Source organism: Trachymyrmex cornetzi, unplaced genomic scaffold (genome assembly GCF_001594075.2).
Source record: "Trachymyrmex cornetzi isolate Tcor2-1 unplaced genomic scaffold, Tcor1.1 scaffold138, whole genome shotgun sequence".
NCBI lineage: Eukaryota > Metazoa > Arthropoda > Insecta > Hymenoptera > Formicidae > Trachymyrmex > Trachymyrmex cornetzi.
This window is the reverse complement of record NW_017295960.1, coordinates 409,585-428,366: the sequence shown is the minus strand read 5'-3', so window position 1 is coordinate 428,366 and position 18,782 is coordinate 409,585. Positions and strand designations below refer to the sequence as shown.

The 18,782-nt window shown below is 31.9% G+C and overlaps 3 protein-coding genes across 4 annotated transcripts in view; all 3 read left to right on the top strand.

Moving 5' to 3' along the window:
- The window catches only part of Ssdp (Sequence-specific single-stranded DNA-binding protein), a 32,000-nt gene extending 24,178 nt beyond the window's left edge, over nucleotides 1-7,822 (top strand). For both annotated transcript variants that reach the window (XR_001940625.1, XR_001940626.1), the window contains one exon: nucleotides 7,790-7,822. The gene's annotated coding sequence lies outside the window, so the exon portion shown is untranslated. The remainder of the gene's footprint in view (nucleotides 1-7,789) is intronic.
- Nucleotides 1,150-18,321, top strand: LOC108770897 (uncharacterized). The gene is given in 17 exon segments (XM_018522654.1): nucleotides 1,150-1,293; nucleotides 1,689-1,806; nucleotides 2,704-2,965; nucleotides 3,415-3,505; nucleotides 6,490-6,609; nucleotides 6,749-6,866; nucleotides 7,464-7,542; nucleotides 11,748-11,842; nucleotides 11,889-12,105; nucleotides 12,256-12,388; nucleotides 14,716-14,832; nucleotides 14,986-15,062; nucleotides 16,067-16,189; nucleotides 16,845-16,935; nucleotides 17,029-17,165; nucleotides 18,058-18,190; nucleotides 18,265-18,321. Coding segments are annotated over 17 exon segments (2,112 nt in total).
- LOC108770978 (uncharacterized) lies at nucleotides 15,025-15,884 on the top strand. The gene is made up of 2 exons (XM_018522795.1): nucleotides 15,025-15,103; nucleotides 15,619-15,884. Exons 1-2 carry the CDS (start codon nucleotides 15,025-15,027, stop codon nucleotides 15,882-15,884), a joined length of 345 nt encoding a protein of 114 aa, XP_018378297.1.
- Nucleotides 18,322-18,782: the final 461 nt, after the last annotated feature.

Sequence of the window (18,782 nt, the reverse complement as noted above, 5' to 3'; positions counted from 1 at the left end):
ACCCCTCGCGCCCGGCCCCCTCTTCTCCCCTTGTAATTATTTTACACACGCGTAATCATTATAACATACGCGTTCACACACGGGCTGTAAAACTCGCGCGGCAAACCTCACGCATTCTACGGATTCACGCATGATCTATCGATATAATTATAGAAATACCTACTACGAATATAGCATTCAGTAGCATAAATAATAAAGTAATTAAATAAATGTCATCTGTATATCCTACCAAGCCTTGTGTTTTGCGTGCTCCCAATCTTGCGTGACGACGACGGATAATTCATTCTAATGACGAGTTGTTGGCGGATCTTGGATACGAAGATAAGTCACTCTTTGAAGATTTACAGGTAAGTGAAACTGTGTTATGCAGCTACGTAACGAAAATATTATAGTATAAATTCTATAAGAAATATATTCTTTTTTATGTTCTGTTGCAAAAATGAGATCTAACAACATTGTATTTTTCATTAAAACAAAGAAATTATATTTAAACTGCTAATTAATTGTCTAATTTACAATATTAAAATAAACAAATACATGTAATTTTTTTTGTTAAAAATAAAATTACATTTATTCTCTAAAAATACTACAGTTGAATATATAATAATTATCCGAATAATGCCGGTATTATTCTGGAACAGCAAAAACTTTTATAACTTATAATATTTTATTCGCATTTTGAACTCGTATGATTTAGAAAGCGAAACACTCACTAAAGTTTATTGCAATTTATGCAGTTGTTTTCTATTACTGAAACGAGAGTAATAGTTTGTGAACTATTTAGTACGATTACAGACGTTTATTGTACTCTCCAACGTACTTAATACAAATGTATTAGAATGTACAATATTTCTTAAAAAATCGGCTGTCAAATGCTGTCCACTTGCGCCTATTGATACTTACATGATATTTATACGAAACCTATACTTATTGTAAGTGCCTGTCACTCATGATGGAAACTCGCGTGATCGCCATGCAACCGTACTCCTTCGGGTGAAGGGAAAAGGACGAGTACGGAGCGGTGTATCTGAAATATTAATTTTTTTATAATCGATACTTATTGTGGGAATGGAAACACTTTCCAAGAAAAGCTTTCTCGAGAAATTTAGATAACATTGTAGTGCCAAGAAGACAGTTTCTTTATGAAGTATGGAACCCAGCAGGGAACATTATTACGATATTAGTAAAAGATATCTGACATTAATCGGTCAATGGCCTTATCCAAAACCGAAAGAGAGTTTGTTTTTCTTGATCTTTATTCTTATTTTTGATGCCAGTATTCTCGTTACACAGGTAACGTTAACTATCGTCGGATCTTTTTTTCTTTTTCTTTAGAAAATAGAGATTTCGTATCAAATCGGACAATTTGTTTGTAATTAAACTTATACGTGAATGCAACCACATTTTTCAGGCGGCAAGATTTTTCGTATGTGATAACATGCAGTGTATCTTTGAAACTTTACCTACACACTTACTGGCAGCGGTTATTCCAGTGAAAATTTTCACGTATCAATTTAATAGTCAGAAAGTACGTTTTATTATTACGTATGGTATCGACGTTCTATATATTTATAATCTTAAGTTAATCCATAGTTTCAATTCAGTTTCTTTGTAAGATCTTAGACTTTGTTGATGTAACCATTGAAAATGTTGCATCTGTATGTCGAATATATCGGTGATGTTTCTAGATTAAAGATCTTACAGATCGCTTATCTATAGATTGGGATATGCTCGAGACTAAGACAGAACGTGATATTATGAGAAGATATGCCGAAAATGGCAGATGGTACGTGTTAATATACAGCTGTGAGTAATTTCTTGATTTTAGCTCAGATTAAAGAAATTTATTATTTGTTATAACTTGTAACTTATAAGATAATTACACCAGTTAGTGGATTGTTAGTAGCATGATCCAATTATTGGACGAAATGACAAAATTTTAGATATTAAGCCTTTAATAACATGATACGACTAAATAAATTTATTGTTATACAAATTTAATAAAATGAATTTATTTAGAGTCGTATATGTAGATCATTAAAATCTTAAATTTGGTACATAGTAAATCTGACAATTTGATGAGCGATGTGATTCTACTTTTTGACGCAATGTATATATTTAACTCCGGTTTTACTTTATATAAGTTTTTATATTATTATTGTATAAGTTAATATTTTTGATAATCATTTGGCTATTCTTTACATAGCTAATTTGGCATTTGAATAAAGAAGAACGAGCTAAATTGTCGGGAATTACCATTTTGGAATTTGCGTTACTTATGTAATTTAGATTTATATTCTATATTGATAAGGATCCAAATCGAAGGGTTTAAAACGTTTATATTTGATTCGTTTTGTTACATTCACACGAGAATAAAGTGTTTTTTGTGCATCCGAACAGCAGATGTTGGCTTTGATGGGCTTTTTTATTTTTTACTGATAGATTCTTGCCTCATTTTATATATTTGTAAAATCTTAACATTCAAAATTTTTGTCATTTTGTTTAATAATTGGGTCATAGCCATTAACTGGTACATTTATTATATAATTTTAAAAATATGGATAAAAAGAAAAAAATTCTGACGAAAAATCGATGCATTATAAGAAGAAAATGCGAAACAATTTTAGCAATCGAATGTTTATTTAACAAATAAGGAATTTAATTTAGATTTTAACGGGTCGATTCATTTTGTTCTTATTACAGCATATATTTATATATCTACCATTTCATTTACAACAACCTCTCTCATGCCACGCATCTTGGATGTCATATTTCCCTTGAATACTTCTCGTCCTGTAATGATGCCATATCCAGCGTATTATTTCGTTGACGAAAATCGATATTTTTACTACATTTTTCTGCATATGATAATTTGCTCTACTATATCTGTAATTGGCTTAATCGCACACGATTGCATGTTTTTTACTTACATCGAACACATTTGCGGCCTTTTCGCCATCGTTAGGTAATGATTGTTTATACAAAAAGCAAAATTACATTTTTTATACCTTAAAGATAAATAAAATTTTACCAAGAAGTAAATAATAGTTTTAGCTTATGTATACGTTCACTTGGAAGAGACTGAAATTAATTCTCAAAAACTCTTATAACATAACAATGTTATGTTGCATAAATACTTGCAGTTACAGATTTGAGCATGTATCATATGAACGTAGTAATACGGAAAAAAGTATGATTGATTGTTCGGATTACATATATTACAAAAACGTTGTGATTTCGATTCACGTTCATCGAAAGGCCTTGCAGTGAGTACGTAATAATGTCGTAGCTCATTTTTCTTTCATTAATCTCAATGCTAATTAATTAAGATAATCTTTGATAAATTATAATAAGCGGTACTTTTATTTGATTTTTATTCAAATGTTTAAGTCGTCATCAATATCGTATTTTTAGATTTGCTAAACTTCTCGAAGATACTTTCTCGGTATCGTTTGCTGTGCAAATCCTGTTAATTACGATCTGCTTGAGCATTACCTTGGTACAAGTGAGTTACAAATAGATGAATATAAGAATTCCGTAACGCACATAACGCAGAACTAAAACAGGATCTTACCTTCCTCGCGTTCAAGCTCTCGTCTCAGCTGCACGATTCAGCGGAAGCGATGAGATATTTTGTCTTCATTGTGGCTCAATTGCTTCACTTGTTCTGCTTTAGCTTCCAAGGACAAAAATTAATAAATCATAGTCTCGAAACTGGCGACAACATGTAAGAGATTGAATTGGAAGTTAATTAGCTTTATATTACTAATAATATGTATATAAAAAGAAAATACTTGGTCGGTATAAAAGATGTACTTTCTATAGAATTACTTACAAGAATTTTATTTCTCAGAGCGACTTATTATTTATCACATATATTTTTTTATGTATAATGATGATTTTGTACAGATATCATGGCTCGTGGTATAAAATACCTGTAAAGGAGCAGCGATTGCTCTTGTTCGTGATGAGAAAAAGCATCGAAGCTTGTGCCTTGACCGCCGGCAAAATATATGTGTTTTCGCTAGAAAATTTTACAACGGTAAAACAATGACAAATATTAGAGGAAGGTCACCGATACCGACGTACCACTTTGTTTTTAGACAATATTTCTTAAACAAAAGGTAAAAATACAATTTCAAAAACATAAATACAAAGTAAAAAGTGTCTTCTATCAGAAAGTATAAGCAATTTTTATAATACTGTTTGCAATTTTGCAATAATTAAGTTTTTCTTAAGTTATGCAAAAATAAGCGTCTGACAAAATGGGCTCCAAAATTGACATAGTAGGCAATAATACCAACATTCCTATTCTATAAATAAAGATATATCTTATTCTGTAAAGAAAACAAATTTATGAAACTATAAACATTTAAAATGACATAATATTATCAATAATACAGTCACTATTATTTTAATTGCGCAATTTGCAAAAGAACATCGTAAGCATTTTCTTCTCGGATTCATAGAATTGGTTTTTAGCTCATTTGGTATAGAAATAAGCCACAAATATATGAATTATGAATTTGAACTTCTTTAATTAGCTAAACAGATCATGATTTTATTAATATTAATAAAGTGCAATAGTTAGTTTCTGAGAAATAAGGGGGTGTCACTTTAGGAGACCTATGTCAGTATCGGCGACTTTCCTCTACTAAAATACATAGATTAAGTCAAATAATTAAATACGTAGATTAAAAAAGACATATAAAATCTTTAAACGTTCTCATTAGATCGTGCAAAGTTCGATGTCGTACTTTACATTACTGTCATCCTTTAACGTGTCATAATCGATACCTGACGATTAAAGCAGCATGTAGTGAAATATCCATGAAAAAAAGTTTCGCAGAAGTATAATATTACAAATTATATATTGAATAAAATAATATATATATTTGCTATTATTTATTGGGCTTAAATTATTAAAATTTTATTTTGTTGTCGATACCAGTAAAAAAGATTGTCGTTTCGATTTTTTACACAGCCTTACATGCATATTTCCGTATAAAAAAAAAATTAAAAAGGAAGAGCATATCGCCATTCGTTCTATTTATTTCCGCAAGAGGATGGAGGGTGAATATTGCACGTGGGAGACACTCGTCGATATTGCTCGTAGCAGTATTGAATGTAGCAATTACGTAATAATCTACAAGGCACATATGTATGACAGTCATCATAGTTTTTATCTTGCAGCTAAATATACAGACGTACAGTGTCACAGGAACTCTTATTTCCTTCATGGACATCCCGATCGATATGTTTCTGGGAAAAAATCACCTCGTTCATCGACAGGCAACCATTTGTGTCCACTTTTTACGAGACATAGAAGATTGCTACGTTAAAGGTTTCTGCATATGTAATATATTCCCTTTTAATATACGCCTGATAAAATATTGATTCATTTCTCATAACAAGACGAGAAATTTAGTTGACTGCGTGCCGCCGAAGGCGAAATACTGTTTTGAAAATTATGGAATCGGCGCAGAAATATTATGGGATTAGTGTTACAAAAAAATTGCTGTTACTCGCCGGCCAATGGCCTTATCAAGAAAAGAGAACGAGATTGTTCCGAATGAGCTTATTGACTGTAGCCGTTGTTTCGCTGATCGCTCCACAGGTTCCACAGAAATTTTTCGTACCCAAGCAGAACAACAAATTATAACATCAAAATGATGTTAAAATGACTCCAAAATGATCACTAAAAGTCACTTTTCAATTATTTAATATTTACTTTAACGTAATTTTGACTGTTGTTCTACCTGGATAACATTTCTACCACGTATTCATATTAGTCCTAATCTAATAATCAATAGAATGCATAAAAAAGTTAATTAAAGTGCGATATACAATGTTGTCTATATCTGTTAAACTCGCTTTGGACGACGTAAATTCAGGATAGAATTTTGTTTACAATACTTTTAAGACTTTCGTGGATATTTTTTTTAAAGAAGCTATTTGGTTTGCGGGTTATCTTTGTGTCTTGATACATCGTTAAATACCATCGTTTCAGTATTCTGATGTAGTATCAGGATTCTCTCTCTAATGAAGTGAACTTCAATGTTTACGTAACGTTGGCATTTAATGATGTATCAAACCACGGAGATAATCCGCATACCGCGCAGCTCTTTCTTGAATTCTGTTTATGACTTCATGAAATCAATATGTATATCTAAATATATCTATATATCTAATAAATCCATATAAAGTATATAAAATGCACTTTGAAGTGCACTTTAAAGTGGCACACACCCAAGGAACATATAATCAAGTCAAGAGAAAGTCAAAACGATGATTTTTTATTACAAAATTTGGTTGTTTATTGACATTAAGAATCAAATCCTTGGGTAAAATTATAAATAAATGACATAGAAAATCTATAATGTAAGTAAATAGAATTTTATTCTGTGAAAATGGTCGTAAATTATATAATTTAAAATGAGAATTAAAATTGATATCTTTTAAGGTGTGCTGTAATAACGATATTTTTAGGTGGCCAAACTTATTCAATGCGACGGAAATACGCGATGTATTCTATTAATAATACCAGCGCTTATGTTGATGATTATGATTCTGGTGAAACTGTACACGTGCCACTTTAACAGAAGCAAAGTATGCCAGTACCAAAATTTATACTATATAATTGCTCAAAAAATAATTATTCGAATTTTTATTATTATTCGCGATCGCGGTCTTTTACGATCGTCGGTGAATTGTCCGATGAGATTTAACATTTATTGAGTGTTTCTAGATAAAAATTCTCACTGATCACCTGATTAGCGACTGGGAAAAGTTGAAAGGCGCGGAGGAGTACGAAATTATGAAAACTTATGCCGCGAACGCGAGATTGCTTTCTTTGGCATATTGCTGTAAGGATAAATCGTTCGATTATTCTCATTTTTATTTTGACTGATAATGGACAATTATTTTGTTTTGTTACAGTATATTATTACATAGTTTCCAGTACGTTTATATCAATTAGCCTTATACCGCCCATAATGAATGTCATATTACCTCTTAATGAATCCCGACCCATATTTATGCCTTATGAGGCTTATTACTACGTAGACGGCGAAAAATATTTCTTCTATATTTTCTTCCACGCTCTCGTTAGCTTAGAGATATCTGTAACAGCGATAGTCGCGCACGATTGCATGCTTCTGGTTTACATCGAACACGTTTGCAGCATCTTCGCTGTGGCTGGGTAAGATGTGGGGTGCTTTCCATTTAGTGATACAAATCGACAAAAGCATCGTTCTGTCTTTCTTAACATTCAGTGAGTAACAAAGATAGAACGATATCTTTAGATAATAGAACTTCTGTCGACTTGTGCCACCAAATGGAAAGCACCCCATCGCTCATAAAATGCTATTTCTCTACTACTCTCTTAATCGCATCTAATTGAGGGAGCAGAATTATCGTCTATTTTAGATTTCGATTTGGGACTTTATCACGTAATGATCAAGACGCAATGAATAAAAGTCTGGACGACGTATACGATCAGAAGATCGCAGACTCTGTATACGCACACCGGCGAGCTTTACGGTGAGATTGTAATATTTAATTCAAACATGTACATTGTGTCCGCTAAAGTTGAGAATAACTTACATAGTATGTTAATAAGATCGAGTGCATATAAATTGTATTCGAAAATGCTTTATTAAAAAATTATAAACTTTTAATTTACGAGCAGAATGCATTTATCACTATTTATAGTACAATAAGTATAGTCGAAAGAGTTCAATAGTCATTCGATGAATGATTCGACAAATGGAAGCCTGCATTCTTTCAGAAGAGAGAGAGAGAGAGAGAGAGAGAGAGAGAGAATTTTTTAACATTTATATTTATTTAATTAATTATTTACTGATAATATTAGTTGTTACAATAGTTACAATAAATGTTAAAAAATGTTCTAAATTATAAATCTTTAGGGGTACCCTTTAAAAAAAAAAAAACAAGTAATTACCCAGACAGCATGTTAATGTTCTTTGAATGTTCGTCGAATGTTATAATCGTAACTGGAATAACTGTTATTTAAGTGTTAGGAGTTCGCCATTACAACACGCCATACTTTTTCATGGCATCAAGCATCGTGAATTTGCTATTCGTCAAAAACGCAAGCTCACGATGCTTGATGCCATGAAAAAGTATGGCGTGTTGTAATGGCTGCGTTCGGGCAGCGCGCTATTAATGCTATTTGTGTCATACTATCCTTGTTTCACGTTTAATGGACGATGAAGACAGAATGACACAAATAGCGCTAATAGCGTCTCCCCGAACCCAATATCAGATTGGACGCATTGCCACAATGCCATACAGACACGCCAATGGGGATAAGAAGGGCGGGAGCAAATTTTTGCAAAGCACATAAATGCATATGCATATAAGAAATTTCATTGACCCATTTTCTTATATGTATGCGTTAATGAACTAATAAAATTCTCTATCAATAAGACATGACAAAAGCATAAAAGCCAACGCTAGTTATTATTGCGAATGTTTTCATCAATTATTACATCAATACACTGAGAAAAATGGTAATTCTCTATCAATAAGACATGACAAAAGCATAAAAGCCAACGCTAGTTATTATTGCGAATGTTTTCATCAATTATTACATCAATATATATACGTTTCGACCCTCATCAGGTCATCTTCAGTAAAATTTAAAAAGAAATAAACGTATTTTCTGGTTATGTCTATTAGAATTCTAGTTGAGACAACTAGAATTCTGATTAATATAATTATTCTGGTAAAAATAAGAATTCTAGTAGATTTTGCCAGAAATATAGTATCAACCAGAATTCCGGTTATCTCAACAATTTCAAAAGAATTCTAATGAATTTAACCAGAAATTTCTGATTCGTCCATTTTCAACCAAAAATTTTTTTCAATGTATATATACGTTTCGACTCTCATCAGGTCATCTTCAGTAAAATTTAAAAAGAAATAAACATTAGTAGGATCTCCTTCCTTAATTTCCTAACATTATCTTAAACGCGCGCTAACAAATTCGTAACTGTTCGCCGCAAAACTTAAAACGGCGAAAACCATGCTTAGGAACTCCTTAGACGTTCGAAGAACTCCATAACGTCTTCCTGTATTTCCACTCCTCCACATTTATTCATTATACATATTTATTCCAGTCGTCGTCCAATTCTAATATTTCCAATACTCTCCATATGTTCATTATTATGAAATCAATTCTCTCGCTTAAGTAATAGTCGTGGTCAACTATTGTATGGAAGTCACAAATTCCATACGTTTCGACCACAACTATCCTCCAATGTTCTTTTATACAAAATTGTCAAATGTATGAAACTAAGTATAGAATCACACGATGTTCACAGCACAACAGTTAGCTTATATATCCAAAATTCTTTATATATATAAATTGTTATGCAAAAGTCTGTGCTACAGCGGCGCCTTTAACACAATAAGTCATATGTATGCGCATGTGTGCGCCCAGCCAGAACCCGGCTCACAATTCCCTTAAGTAAGAAAATTAGATGATTTGATAATTTTTTCCTGTACCGATCACTGCTGACATCTACTCCTGTAAGCGTTAAGGCTTAAACACAATAGACACAGGCAACAGGGAATGACGAACCATCCAATCAGAGCTCTGGGATATAATATCGAACTTACACACCAGAGCTCTGATTGGCTCGTTATTCCCTATTGCCTGTGCCTATTGTCTGTGCCTATTGTATTTAAGCCTTTACTCCGAGACCGGAAACGAAGCAGACAGCGACGCCGCGCTCACGCACGCCACTTATGAGAGCGCAATGCGATAAAACTACCCTCGAACACGGCCCTCGCACCACGAGTTGCTCAAAATCTTCCGCATAAGATATATCCAGGGAATGGAAAGTTACTTTTTAAAAGTAACAAGTTACTCGTTACCGAGTAGGAAAAGTAACAAGTTACCGATTTTTAAAAGTAAAATCGTTAGAGTTACCGTTACTTGAGAAAGTTACTTTTCGTTACTTTTCCGTTACTTTTTTTTAAATCGACGACCAACAATCACAGCGGACAGGCTTAGAGGCTTCTCTAGTCTCAAGCGCATTGTAAAAAATTGTGTAAAATTACAACTATTATGCTGGATAATTTTGAGATCCACTATGATAGTTGTAAACGTCCACATGTTTGTAAATTTGCAATATGCAAATAAAAATAATTTCATGGTTCGGAACTAAGCAGATTGTGGAAGTACAATTACAATGTGTATGTGTAGCTACAGGAACGATAATATGACAATACATTTCGCACTATATATTATTATACATTTAACAACAATACGCGAAAAATTTCTTTTATATTACGTAATATTACTAAAATTTGGATAATTACAGAAAATATTCAAAATATCCTGCTATAATTTCCAATATAAAATAAGATATATTTACACAATAAAAACAAATTTACATAATTTTTGTGGAATTACATAATTTCTGTAAAATTGCATGATTTTTTATATTTACAGAACTAATCATGTAATCTATTTTACATTCATTATATGTGTAAATTTACGAAATTTTTTTACAGTGTAAGTGGCTTGTGTCGTATCGTGTCCAATCATGTGCAAAGTAACGATAAAAGTAACTGTAAAATTCGTTACCGTTACCAAAAAAATGTAACTTTGTTACCGTTACAGTTACCAAAGAAAAAAAAGTAACGTAGTTACTAGTAAAGTTACCAAAAAAGTAACTTGTAACTGTAACTTCGTTACAAGTAACGAGTTCCTTCCATTCCTTGCGTATATCTCTACTCGTCACTTTTATACGTATTTAACAAGTTCTGTTATACGTTCGTGCTGCCAATCATTATACTTCGGTTTGCATTTGTTCATAGTTAAATAAAGTCAGTGATCGTGTGCATATAACGTGACTGTTTATTTAACTTAATTTCTTCTCTTACGTGCCTAGCGTACTATTCCTATACTAAATCCTCATTATTTCCTGACATCTTCATTATAATCTTACAAATAAGAAGTAAGATAATTCCTATCATAATTCCTTTCAACATTAAGGAAAGAGATTTAAGTCACATAGCATTCTTTACATTTCCTTCTCATCATTTTTTATTAGGTGTTAAACTTAATTCCTGCCATTTTTCGTCTCCAAAATTGATTTGTTTCGAAGGGAAGATGAATGAATACCTCAATCAAAGTAATTTCCTCCATTTTCTATTTTATTACTAATTAATAATACTTTATTAATAATACTTTGATTAAGGTATTTCCCTTCGAAACAAATCAATTTTGGAGACAAAAAACGGCAGGAATTAAGTTTAACACCTAATACTTCTCCGGTCCTGATAAATAAATACCATCTTCTTGTCCATTCTTAATATTTTTCTACTTTCTGTTTTTTAGAACAATTCGGACCTCGTACCTTAATTTTGTCTATATGATATAAGTATTTAAGCAAAATGTTCCGAAAGCATTCGCATCAAACAAATAATGACAACGGCAAAGTAGTATCTCATATAGCACAAAATTTGCAGTAATATCGCTGCAACATCTCTGCAATATTGCTGCAACATGCAACTTTTGTGCAACTTTGTGCTGTAAGAGATTATACTTTCAACGTTCGTTCTACGTTTGGATCCTACTCGTTGAACTTAGAATTTTTCGGAATATTAGCTAACTGTTTGGAATCAAACAGTAAACATGTTTAATGAACATTCAACGAACATTAGCATGCTGCCTGGGTAATGATGTATATCACAACGTTTATTTACTGTAGGTTTGCGGAGCTCCTTGAAAATACCTTCTACGTTGCTTTCGGCATACAAATAATGATAGTTACCGTTACAATGAGCATTTCCTTGCTACAAGTACGTGTCTATTTGTTGCAATTCAACTTGTGATACTCGCACTTTTTGAGATAGATCGTGTCACGTTATCACTCGCATTTGCATGCTTAATACCAGGAGAGATTAAAATATTGTATTTATCGCCTTCGAGATTGCGATGCAAATAGACGAAATTGCGGAAACGATGAGGTACACGGCATTCGTCATTAGTCAACTGGTTCACTTGTTCTGCTACAGTCTGCAAGGCCAGAAATTGATAGATCACAGCTTACAAATGCGCAACAAGATGTAAGATGACAATTTGATTTTTATAAATTATTATAAATGGAAATTAAACCTATGAGAATAAATCAATTAATAGAAATAATCCTACTTTAATAATTTTGATTTTATAATATTAAATTAAAACTCGATGATTTTTGAGACACAAAATTGCAGATATAATTCTTCCTGGTACAATATACCCGCGAAATCACAAAGATTGCTTCTGTACGTGATGCGAAGAAGCATGCAACCGAATTTTTTGAGTGCCGGCAAGATTTATGTCTTTTCTCTGAAGAGCTTCACCACGGTAAAAATTATTTTCGCACGTTACATTTTATTACGACGTTCTTTTGAAATTTTTAAAGTCTAAAAATGCTTCTCTTTTAAAGGTTGTACAGTCTTCTGTGTCGTATTTTACTGTACTTGCGTCTTTCCAGTAATTAATGATACAATATGTAATTCGGATAGTATCATTGTGCATTGTGCAATCACAATTATATTATAGTAATAAATATTGTGCGGTTAAAATAATACATTTTTGATCATGTAAGCGAGTTACTTACACTATTAAACATCGTTGTTAAATATAATTTAAAATCTCAATGTTTTACAGTCACAAGTTATGAAGAAATATTTAATATGCACAAATTGAAGAAATCGGTAAGAAACCACGATATTTATTTTAAATGTTGATAACGTTTAGTTTCCGTTTGTATATTTCGTTAAGTATAAATTATTACGTAAAGTAATGGATTTTCGTTAAAAAAATATATTTCATTTATATCTAAAGTATACAATATATGGTAACGTTTGAATAAAAAGAAATAAACTTTAATTATCTTGCAACATATAAGATTTCCTCTTGTTCTTTTTTTTCCGAGCCGTCGAATTGCGTAGATCGATTTTCATGAGAAGAACACGTGAGATTCCTCCTACACTCCTTGTGCAATATTTAGAATAGAAACATCTTTATTTTATAGTTTTATAATGTATTAAGTATTTTTTAAAATAAGGTATGCAAAGGGAAATTTTTATGAAAATTACTTTTTCAAAATATTGTTGACGTGATTAAATAAAGGCATTTTTACTGTGTTGTATTATGTGGCATAGACGGCATGACCTTGAAATGACCCTTACGAGCTGCATACAAATAACGTAAAAAATTTCAAATGGAACTCGTCAGTTTTTGTTACAGATTCGTGTAGCTGATGTCGAAACGTTTACAAAACACTGCATATGAGCCCCATTCCCTTAAAAACACTCCCAGTTAAGAAACAATTGTTATTTGTATGTAAGAAACAATTACGTTATTTGTATGCAGCTCGTAAGGGTCATTTCAAGGTCATGCCGTCTATGCCACATAATACATCTTTTCATACCATAAAAATTATGTCTAAGACATTTTGTCGAAAAATGAATAGTTTCGGAAATAATTGTTTGCTTCCATACTTTTTCCCCACCCTGTATAATGAAACATTTTTTATATCCTGGTTATTTTTGGAGATATACCTATGTGGCGACTCGCCACTAGAGGTCCACGGGACTCACTCGGTTCGCGTGAGCACCGCAGCCACGCGAATTCCCTTTAAATAGAAACATTCGTTCTGGATTCATTCTAGGCGTCTAAGGCAAGTTCCACATTACATCGCCTTACTGATGAGTCTAGTAGTGTGAAACCAGGACGAAACGCTGCGGCCGACCACAAAGCTTCGAGTCAGGCCTCCTTAGTGGACATCCAAGCTTGTACGCATGAAGAGAGTGACAATCGATTTAATTATAAAAATATCTATTAGAAGAAAACGACATTCAGTGGCATACTAAAATAATCAAATAAATAACATCTATACATTTATCACGTACCAAGTTTTGCGTTTTGCGTGCTTCCATTTTCGCGTGTTGTCAGTAATAAATTAAATTGGCAAGCCACCATGTAACACTTCTCCATATATGATCGAAAAAATAAAACTACACTCGTCAAAGTTTAATATTGTCGATTTCTATCTGTCGCGAATAGTAGCTCGAGGACTTGAACTATTCAGTAAGAGTTAAAAATATACTTATCGTATTCTCCAGCATATTCGTATCTTCGTAATTCAGACAGTAGAGAATTTCTCAAAGTCAGCTATCAAACGCTGTCCACTCACGCCTATCATTAGTACTTATGTTATACTTCTGCGAGATGTATACCTATCGCTCGCGTTATGCAATTATGCGATCATGGAAAGAACATGAATGTATAGAACAGTAGCTAAAATATTGATTTATTTATAAGTGACACTTGTCATGAAAAAAAGCTCTTTCGAGGAAAGCTTCGAAATTCACGACACAATTCATGACTACTTCTTTGTGAAGTATGGAACATAGTAGAGATTATTATTACGATATCAGTAAGTGGTATCTGATGTTAGTTGGCCAATGGCCTTATCAGAAGTTAAAAGAGAGTTTGTCTTTCTTGATTTTTATACTTTTTCTTGATGCTTCTGCACTTGTCACACAGGTAACGTAAACATAATCGAGATCTTTATTTCAGAAAAGAAAAAAATTAATGTAACAGAAGTTTATTAATATTCCGCGCCGATTCGAGTAATCTCTTTGTTAATTAAAATTACAAATGGATATAATCGCATTTTTTAGATAGCAAAATTTGTCGTGTGCGATAACGCGCAGTGTATTTATGAAACTTTACCACCACATATGCTGACAGTGATGATTCTAGTGAAAATTTTCACGTATCAATTTAACAGCCGAAAAGTATGTTCAATTAATATGAATGGTGTCGACATTTCTAGTTCTAAGCCACAGACACGAATAGTTCCTTTGCAAAAGAGATCCTCTTGACGAAATTTTATATATTTGTTGAGAATATTGCATCTGAAGTATCGAGTATATCGCTGATGTTTGTAGATTAAAGATCTCACAGATCGCTTATTCGTAGACTGGGATATGCTCGAAACTGTGGAAGAACACAACATTATGAGAAAGTATGCTCGAAACGGCAGATGGTACGCGCTCATATATGGCTGTATGTAATTACTTGATTTTAATTAAGAAATGGAAGAAAAATTTATTTCCTTATGCAATTAAAGAATAAAGATAATATATTTTCTTTTACACTTGGGTATAGTGTTTAAATTAATTAAAAACATTAAGTTAATTAAAATATTCCAAGGTAATTGCAAGGAAGAGATCAATTCTTTATCAATGTATAATATCAAAGTATAAAAGATGTATATTGCATAGAAAAGAACTTTTATTTTTGTCTGGAAAAAATTCTTGAAACAGTTAACGCGAGCTGAAAATATTTGAATGTACAATTTTATTTTGTTTATACAATAAAAAATATTCAGAGACAATCTGCCAAACATTTTACTTGACAGAATAGCAACATGTATTGAATAGGTATTAAGGGGGGAAAGTTCTGACGAAATATTACACACATATTTATAAAAATAAAATACTTTCAGCATTATAATTCTTAATTAAAAAATAATTCTTTAAAATCTCATTTTGATAAATTGTGTTTTCGTTTTTTTACAGCGTATGTTTATGTGTCTACCATTTCATTTACAACAACCTCGCTCGTGCCACGCATTTTGGATATTGTATTTCCATTGAATACTTCCCGTCCTGTAATGTTAGCATATCCGGCATACTATTTCGTTGACGAAAATCAATATTTCTACTATATTTTTCTCCATATGTTATTTACCAGCAGCGTGTGTATGACCGGATTAATCGCGCACGATAGCATGTTTTTTATTTACACCGAACACATCTGCGGCCTTTTCGCCGTCGTTGGGTAATGATTATTTATACTGAAAGGAAGATCACATCTCTTCTAGTTAGAAGATAAATAAAATTCTCTGTACCGAGGAGTAAATATAACGTAATAATAGTTTTAGCTTTTGTGTATGTTACTTGGAAGAGAGCAGAAGTTAATTTTCAAAAACTCTCTAATAATGTTGTTTTGTGCAAATACTTGCAGATTTAGATTTGAAAATGTGTCACATAAACGTAGTAATATGGAAAAAAGTCTAATCGATTGTCTGGATGATGGGTATCACAGAAATGTTGTTTTTTCGATTCGCACTCATCGAAAAGCTTTACGGTGAGTGTGTGTAACAATATTATAACACATTTTTCTTTTAATCTCGATGCTATTTAACTAGAATGATCTTTGATAATCTATGCTTTTGTTTGATTTTTATTTAGACATTTAGGATGCGTTCCGAGAGTGCGTTTTCAGTGCATTTCCTTATTTTTCAATAAGTGATAAAGACAGAAAGATGTATTGCGCTTTTGGAACACAGCCTTTTGTCACAGAATTTTTTCTTAGAATTTACCCTAAAAATATGACAGATGTGGGACAACATTGTATTTCGAAGAATTTTAATGTAAATCTCTTTCACTAATAAAACTATAATAAAGTATAAAATAAGTTTGATCAATTTTACTAAAGTGCATGGTAAAAATCTTTAAAATATTATATTGTACCATAACTACCATATTTTCAGGGTAAATTTTAAAAGAAAATTCTCTCCGTGATAGTAGACTTCGGATTCTTATGCAATTTCGTATTTTTTTAGCAAGCAAATTGGAAAGTAATATAAAAATAGAAATTTGTCTTATTGAAAAAGCATTCTAAAAATGCATATTGTGCATATTTGCATATTTGTGCAAATTTGCATATTTTATGCATGTTTGCAAAAAATATCTGCATAAAAATCCGATGTCTAGTCATTAGTATCGCATTCTTACTCTAGGTTTGCAAAACTTCTCGAAGACACCTTTTCGATATCGTTCGCTGTGCAACTCTTGATCGTTACAATTGGCTTGAGCATTACCTTAGTACAAGTGAGTGTTAGTTACGTATATAAATAGACAAATACTAGAATTCTGTGATATAATAAAAAACTAAAATAAGATCTTATATTTCTCGCATTCAAGCTGTCGATGCAGTTACATGACTTAGCAGAAGCAATGAGATACTTCGTTTTCATTATTGCTCAATTGTTTCACTTGTTCTGCTTAAGCTTCCAAGGACAAAAGCTGATAAGTCATAGCCTCGAAACTTGCGACAAAATGTAAGAAGCAATATTAATTCGAGGATACTCGCATGGAGTATTTTTAAATTCAATGACAAAAAATTATGAATTTAGAAAATAATTATGAATGGTTGTATTTTATAGATATTTAAGATATTTTTTTTTACAACATTTATTCTTTACGAATCTTTAAATATACAATTTCTTTGAAATCCACAATAAAAGAAGTTATATTCATTATAATCTTCATTTTTTTTTAAAATAAATTCATAATAAGCCACTTAACGTACTTATTCCGTTTAACATTTGTTTTTTCTATTTATATCTTTATGAAATTGTGATACAGGCTGCGGTCCACTTACCGCTTCAAACGCTACACAGAACATTTGTAGCACTGACATGACTGGTCCATTTGATGCTTCGGAACGCTCCTAGTAACTCTGATTAATATGTCATCAATACGTCATCGTTTTTGCTCCCACTTCGCTCCAACTGTCTCACCTCGGGAGGTTGGTTGGAGCGTTCACGTAGCAATTGCAGCATTCGAAATAGTAATGGACCAATCGGAGCGTAGCGTTTAGAGCGTAACGTTCAGAGCATTTGGAAGAAGCAAATGGACCGCAACCTAAATCTATATTTATAATCTATTCTTCTAAAATACTAAATAAAAAAAACAATCAGTAATATACACAATATGTTGTTAATAATAATAATTTTATAATTTTATTTGGAATATAAAAACACTTTATGTGGTTGTTTACGTAAAAATATTACGTGACTATTTCAAGTTAAATAAAAAATGAATTAACTGTTTGATTAATATTGTGTGAACATAAAGAAATATTTATAAAAATTCCCTGCAATCAATAGATTATATTCTTATTTATCATTTTGTAAATATAATAGTAGTAATGATAGTATAATTTGATAGATTTCGGGGTTCGTGGTTTACAATACCAGTGAAGGAACAAAGATTGCTCTTGTTCGTGATGAGGAAAAGTATCGAAGCTACTGTCTTAACCGCCGGAAAGATATACGTATTTTCTCTAGAAAATTTTACAGCGGTAAAACAATAAATATAACAAACGTTGTAAAAATATGCAAATAAAAAAATATATAAAATCTTATTTTTATTTAGGTCGTGCAAAGTTCGATGTCGTACTTTACGTTACTATCGTCCTTTAACGTGTCGTGATCGATACCCAACGATTATGACAGCATGTAGTAAAATCCCTGAAACGTTCCACAGTAATATAATATTACAATTTGTACAATGAATAGAATAATGTTTATATTTGCTATTATTTAAAATAAAATAAAAATAATACAATTTTATTTCTCTATCGATAATTTCTGAATAACCAGAAAGTTTTCTCTATCGATCTTCCTCGAAAGCTTAAAATACTCACTATGTAGGAGTATGCAGAAGTATACAAAAGCCAATAGAAATACTACTAGTAGAATATTTTGTAGTGTCATTTTATTTTGATCGATACGTGCTTTCCGGAGGGAATTTGTAAAACAAGCCATTTTTATTAATGGAGCTATATTGTCGAAGGAGCATATATTACCTATGTTCGTAAAATCCATTAGAGCAGAAATCCGGATGGAACATTGCGCGATATGCACAAAGTTGTGTTGTAATAGTTATTTATG

Excerpts from the sequence above, each read along its gene's own strand:
- LOC108770978 (XM_018522795.1), top strand. The coding sequence starts at position 15,025 with ATGCTCGAAACTGTGGAAGAACACAACATTATGAGAAAGTATGCTCGA. Across the intron at positions 15,104-15,618 it reads GTACGCGCTCATATATGGCT|CGTATGTTTATGTGTCTACC; the intron begins GTATGTAATTAC and ends GTTTTTTTACAG.